The 6,710-nt window shown below is 37.4% G+C and overlaps 1 protein-coding gene across 1 annotated transcript; it reads right to left on the reverse strand.

The window, feature by feature from the left end:
- Positions 1–11: 11 nt before the first annotated feature.
- Positions 12–2,050, reverse strand: LOC108673253 (UDP-glucosyltransferase 2-like). Its single transcript, XM_018161054.2, has 4 exons — positions 1,979–2,050; positions 1,218–1,472; positions 819–1,049; positions 12–212 (listed from the first exon to the last, which is right to left on the reverse strand). The coding sequence occupies exons 1-4, from the start codon at positions 2,048–2,050 to the stop codon at positions 33–35; spliced, it is 738 nt and encodes a 245-aa protein (XP_018016543.1). The 3' UTR covers positions 12–32.
- Positions 2,051–6,710: the final 4,660 nt, after the last annotated feature.

Below are 6,710 nucleotides of genomic sequence, written 5' to 3' on the forward strand. Positions count from 1 at the left end.
TACCTAATCAGACAGGTAATCATTAGGGTTCATTAATCATTCCATGCCTTAGGAAGGGGTTCAGGGTCTCGAGCTACCATGCCTCCCAACATTATTTGGTTCGGCAAGAGAGGGAAGGCTCCGTCTAGGGCAAGGTGCGAGTGGAAGAATATTAGGCTTGCGTTCCGTTCAACTTCATAGGAAGAAGGCAAGCCTGGGAAGATCTTGGATATCTGCACATAATACGCACACTATTAGTTTGGTGAAATTAAAAGATCATAATTAACATATTGAGAAGAAGGCATAGAGTAGTGACTTCCAAACTTTAGGCTAAAAATACACAAGGTCTAGACGACACATACCCGAAGTTTGGTGTGTGTGTGGGGGGGGGAGGGCTGGTTTCATGGAGGAAAATGAAAGTAAAGCCAATTCCGATTTAGATAATAAAAATTCAAAACTATACATATTGTTCAGTGTTCACCAAAAATAGTAGGAAGACGATGGTCAAAAAAGGAGTAGCAAATTTATGACAACCTAAACGCATAACTGAACTTCAGTGACCTGGAGAGCATTGATATCAAGCGTTTGTATTTTACATTACACTTTAGTGCGGGGATTTACAGTTAAGACTGTAAATCCGACCTCGTGATTTACAGGCAAGCGTGGTGGGTTAGTTGGGTCCTCAACTTGGAGGCAAATATCACGAATAGAAGAGACTTGAATCCCGATGAGTCAGAATCTTCAAATTGCATTCGATGCCCTTCTAATGTACTCATATAAAATTAAACATAACCGAAAGTTCTTAGTCTGATATAGAAACATGATTAAATTTGCCTCACCGCGTCTTCAGCTGGCGACCTGACACTCCAAAGCCAAATGTAGGCGTAGCCAAGGGTAACCAAAATATTCTTGACTCGGCTTAGGAAGGAGTAGGGTTTAGGGTAATCTGTGACGCCGTTTGACACCGCAGCAGGGTTAAAGACGTTACCCTGGTAAGCACTCAGCAAGGAGGTGAGATACGACGCGGTAAACAAGATGTGAGTCATATTCACCATCAAGGGGTAGGTAACCTGCACCATAGAGAATAATATATTGGGACCATTTGTATATTTTACAAAAGAAAGACTGAAATAGCCATTTAACGATCGCACATAAAATAGCGCAAAAATTCAAATTTATGAGCTTCATACAAAAATTACGGTCGATTCTTGCATAATTCAAACTAATTCGAAATTTACCAAAAAAGCAAACTGGTCAGAGATGACGAGGTCGAACTCGTTCTTTTTGGCAATGATATTTTTCACGGCCGGGTCATCGTAGAGCTTCGTAGCTAAGTGGCTGGTGAAATTAGCGATGTCTCTGACGCATTTTGCAGTTTCGTAAGTATTTCTGAAATGATCCATGTTGAAAAAATCGTCCAAATCATATTTGTAGTCGTAGTACGAGACGTTAGGATGCCGTTGACTGAGATAGACGTGACTCAGTACGGAGACCTGTAAGTTCAAGTTGCGTTTACTACACACGAGAAACAGCTTTAAAATACAATCATATTTATAGGATGATAATGTACTTTCGGTTATAAGCATTATTTGATTACCGAGTTTTAGTCACCTTCAATTACGATATAGGTCTTTTTCAACACCGGCATTTCCATAAAACTCCCTGATTGATCGTACGTATTCAGACTTACTCTTTAGGGATATTCACTTTGTAGAAATTATTTTTAATTAAACACAAAAATTGGTAATTTGAGATAGATGTGATAGATATTAAAGCTTATTTTATCCATTAAGTGAGGTGTGGCCTGGCACTGCTGCTTCCCAAACGCTTACTAAGGATGCCAAGGACCGAAGCAAACGTAAATTTCTTAACAGACCGAAAATACTTCAAATCAAATATTTCGCTGCCCTGCATACCTGCGTCAAAACATATCGTATTATTTTATTTTTGAAAAGTTTTTTTAAACTTTATGACACCAGCTGTCGGCGCACTGGCCCACCTCGTGTCCTCTCTCCGCCAAGGTTGATATCAAAGGCTGTAGGATGGCATAGTGGCTCTTGAACACGGACATACCACCAACAGCATCGCCTGGAGTGAAAAATTATATTGGAGAGTTTAAATTACTTGTAGTATTCGCTGACAGGTAACATATTAGAGTACGGTGAAATGCAACGTATTAGAATTCGGTGATATGTAACGTATTAGAATACGGTGAGATGTGACGTATTAGTATGCAGTGGGAGGTAACGAATTAGTACACGGTGAGAGGTAATGTATTAGTACACGGTGAGAGGTAATGTATTAGTACACGGTGAAAGGTAACGTATTAGTATATTGTGGGAGGTAACGTATTAGTATACGGTGAGATGTGACGTATTAGTATGCGGTGGGAGGTAACGTATTAGTACACGGTGAGAGGTAATGTATTAGTACACGGTGAGAGGTAACGTATTAGTATACTCTGAGAGGTAGCGTATTAGTATGCGGTGAGAGGTAACGTATTAAGATAAGGTGAATAATTCGATACATTCAGTTGAGATTTGCCTTTCGATATTTTGATGACGGGCTTTGTGTCGATCACAGTATGTGAATTTAAATTTTATTTACACGATTCATTGGATAAACTTGATTCTTCATATGCGGTTGTGAGAAGATGCTTCTCGCTCTTCTTTGATAGCACTCTTCACTGTCTCCACGCACAATTGATGGAACTCTTCACTGTCTCCACGCACAATTGATGGAACTCTTCACTGTCTAAACGCGCAATTGATTGACTCTTCACTGTCCACACGCACCATTGATAGCACTCTGCACTCTCTCCATGCACTTTTGACAGCACTCTTCACTGTCTCCACGCACCATTGATACCACTCCTAATTGCAAATACCTTCTATTATTTGCCCCCGTCATTTTTTTATTATTCATTCATCATTGTTCATCATTCATTCATCACTTCTCTGTTTAAACACTCCTCATTGCGTATACTTTTCACAGTATGCGCTCATCATTGCTTAAACACACAATTTTTTTAAGTTCCAGCATTGTCTACAGGCTATGGCGCAGTTAATGGTATATTCTACACTATTGAAACGTTTTAGTGCTTATTGATTCCATTATCCATTATTCTCTGTTATCCGCATAACACGCGTGCCCTGAAGTTACACGTGTATATTAATATAGTGTACTTCACATTACACGCGTGCCCTGAAGTTGCACGTGTATATTAATATTCTTGTACTGCGCATAACGCGCGTGCCCTGAAGTTACACGTGTATATTATATTCTTGTACTTCGCATAACGCGCGTGCCCTGAAGTTACACGTGTATATTATATTCTTGTACTTATTTTATCATTTTTAAACGAAATATATGCAATTGCGGTAAAGGGACCAAGGGTGGGCGCCTTGCCCCAAGCCCATGGGCCCATTGCCCCAGGGGTGGGGCAATGGGCCCATTTTGACACTTTTTACAAAAATAGATTTTCATCAAAAATTAAATAACTCTATATGCGTCTAATTCATTATACATTCCCCATTAGTTGTACCTTTAAACAAAACAAAGAACTACCTCGTATCAATTAAAAGTTCATCTTAAATTTAGTTTAAAAAAAAGGGGGGGGGGCGCTGCCTCATGTTGCCCTACGCATCGATAATACTAATATGTTTTCTGGAACTTTCTTCTTGAAAAGTAAACTATTGAAGACATAGAAATATCAGACGGCAAAAATAAATGGACTGGCCATGACATACGCCTTGCTCATCTCAGAAATGCATTTTTTGTTATAGGTATACATCTCGAGCGTTCTTTATTTTAACTACCTTGTCGGATCGGCTAATATTTATGTTTATTATTGCGACTTATGTAAGTCCTCGATATAATGTTACGGTAGGTATATTGTCGGCGTCATTCACGAGCGACAATCTATTTAAAAAACCTACACAACAATACTGTATATTTATTCACATTAACCTGTTTTTTAAATCTCTGGTCTCAGTATGTTCTTATATTTGATGTCGTTATAAGTTTGCGAACTTGAGAAATATCACAAACTCAGGCAAAAAAAGTGAACAACCGTACAGGCCATCTTTCGAGTTTTGGATTGCAGAAAAAAATTGCTCCAAGAACTATCATCAAAAATTGGCCGCCGAATACCACTGAATTGTGAAGCGTTAGAGTTTTTTTCAGATGGCCTAATAAATAATATGCGTTTAAAAATTACATTTTAGAGACAACACTTCTCAAGATTCCAGTGTCTCCTATGTTACACATGTACAATGATGTTCTAATTTATTTTCATCTATTAAAAAAATATAATTTTTCATTTTTGTTTATATTAAACAAAATTAAATGTTCGAAATGATTTATTCTGTCGATTGATTCATGCATTGTCTCCGACTTTACGTAGGTGTGCAAATTTTCAGATAGATTGGACAGGTAGAAGTGTGTTAGATATCGATTATAAGATTTGTAGCAGACAGACGAGAAGTGAAGTTAAAGAGAAGTGTAGTAAAAAGTTAACATTTCTCGCATCCATGACATTTTGGACCACTGAGGGAAGAAAAACTCATCCGCCCATCTCGAACTTAGGTGCTTGCTTCACTTTTTCCGTAACGGATTTTGTTGATATTAATTAAGAAGACGTACTAATACAAATGAAATCATTTATGATTATATTGAAACCATGATGGTGGCCCATACCAAGGAAAACCATTATTTTCTACACATTGACTGTACTTCGGACAACAAGTGTTGAAATACAGCGATAAGCAGGGCTTATATGTGAAACAAAAATTTACACAGAAGACACTTTGCGGTCGAGACTCTGCATGAGTTCAGTAATCAAGCCTGCATGATTTTCCACTATCACGTTAGATGCGTAGATTAACAGGCCCCTACTTCGCATAACCCACGTGCCCTGAAGTTACACGTGTATATATTAGTATTCCTGTACTTCGCATAACGTACGTGAAGCGCCAGCGAGCAAATCGCTTGCAAAGACAATTTTTTACTATGAGGCTCCAGCCAGTCTATAACAATAATAAGTTGCTTTAATGATCGTTGCTATAGACATCCATAAACTATATTGTACTTTTCATTGCTTCACTTGAAGCCAGATCTTAGTTCATCTGGAGCTACATGCGCGCGCATTTGCCCCTAAGCAACCTGACTAATGAAAAAATTCGCCATCTCTCAAATCGTCCTGATAACCTTCGTTGAAGACATCAATCAAGCATGTGGCGGCCCTTTATTAATCAAGTAAGTACCAGCCATTAATGAAGCAAGTACCACAACTCATCTCGATCGTGGTACGCGAGATCAAAATTACGACATAGCAAAAAATGCACTTGAGATTTTAGTTGTTATTCATTAGTATCATACGCTCCTCAAGGACTCGGATCTTGCGAATCCTTGGGACGACATCAAAAACAAGCGGAGCAACTTTTCCCACTGAACCTTGCGAGGGCATTTTTTGTCTTTAGACTTAAACGGGGGCGCTGCTGAGAGCAATTAAACAGAGAGTGTTGCCGAATGTCAAGCGCAAAGTTCTTAATTAATTATCTAAGATACGCTAGCTAAGCTACTTAAAAGCTTTTTTTTTCATACGACAAGGCATACGTTAATAATTATTTAAGAAGGGATAATAAATCCATATTTTGCCAATAGTTATGAATATAAATGATTAGATAAATGTTTTGCAAATAATTGCGAAAATTATAGTCTAAAAAGGTAAGTTTTATCTGGACTCATATAAGGATGTCAGTGCTAGAATCACCTTGACTAGATGGTCAGGATGATTAAGAATCAGCAACAAGGCAACGACTTAATTAATTAGAAAGCTGCCACCATAATTTTATATTATTATATTCTAAGCATATATATAGGAGTCTACGCTCAGCAGCATGTCACTGTCATGCCCAAAACAACTAATATGACATTGGAAGTCTTACGTTAGTAAACGCATGGTGTCCAAACGGAATGGAACATGAGTATCATGATAATGGCAAGAAAATAACATTTAGTTCTATAAACAAGCTTCTACAGTGGCATAACTGAAACTAATAACAGTGCCATACCTTTGGAAAATAGCAGCAAATTATCGCACTAGTATATATGGGGGTTCAGTTGAACAGTATAACGGCGTCTTGATCAAGGAGACAAATAGAACATTCAAGTTCTAGCACTAACATCCGTAGGAGTCCAGCTTAATGACATTACAGCTTTTTTGTTGAAACTTGATTTTATTACCTAATAACGGTCAAAAATTGTAGTCTACTATAATGCAGTTTTTAAAACAATATTCTAGTCATTTGTGGTCCCATCACTCATTTATTTAATGTCTAATAATTGCTATTGTCCGAATAGATCGATAATACAAAAGAAATTATCTGAATTTGTCAAGTCTCTGTTCAGAATGCATTCATGTTGGATGGTCAGCAAAAATTTGTTAAGTCTCTTTCTTAAATACATACATGACGGATAATCATATTAAATTTGTCAAGTCTCTTTCTTAAATACCTTTATGCCACAAAATTAGCATAAATTTGTCAAGTCTTAAATACCTTTAATATTTCTTTTTCTTAAATACCTTAAAGTCGGATAATAAGCATAAATTTGTCAAGTCTCTTTCCTAAATACCTCTATGCCATATAATCGGCATACATTTGTCAAGTCTTAAATACCTTTAATATATGTCTTTCTTAAATACCTTCATGTCGGATAATCATTATAAA

The sequence above is a fragment of the Hyalella azteca genome, unplaced genomic scaffold (genome assembly GCF_000764305.2).
Source record: "Hyalella azteca isolate HAZT.00-mixed unplaced genomic scaffold, Hazt_2.0.2 contig14628, whole genome shotgun sequence".
Classification (NCBI taxonomy): domain Eukaryota; kingdom Metazoa; phylum Arthropoda; class Malacostraca; order Amphipoda; family Hyalellidae; genus Hyalella; species Hyalella azteca.

What these genes read in the sequence shown, in the direction of transcription:
- LOC108673253 (XM_018161054.2), bottom strand. Translation starts at nt 2,050, where the DNA reads ATGTCCGTGTTCAAGAGCCACTATGCCATCCTACAGCCTTTGATATCA. An exon ending in TGGCGGAGAGAGGACACGAG is followed by an intron (nt 1,473 to 1,978) that starts GTGGGCCAGTGC and finishes TTGAACTTACAG; the next exon opens with GTCTCCGTACTGAGTCACGT. An exon ending in GGTCGCCAGCTGAAGACGCG is followed by an intron (nt 213 to 818) that starts GTGAGGCAAATT and finishes TATTATGTGCAG; the next exon opens with ATATCCAAGATCTTCCCAGG.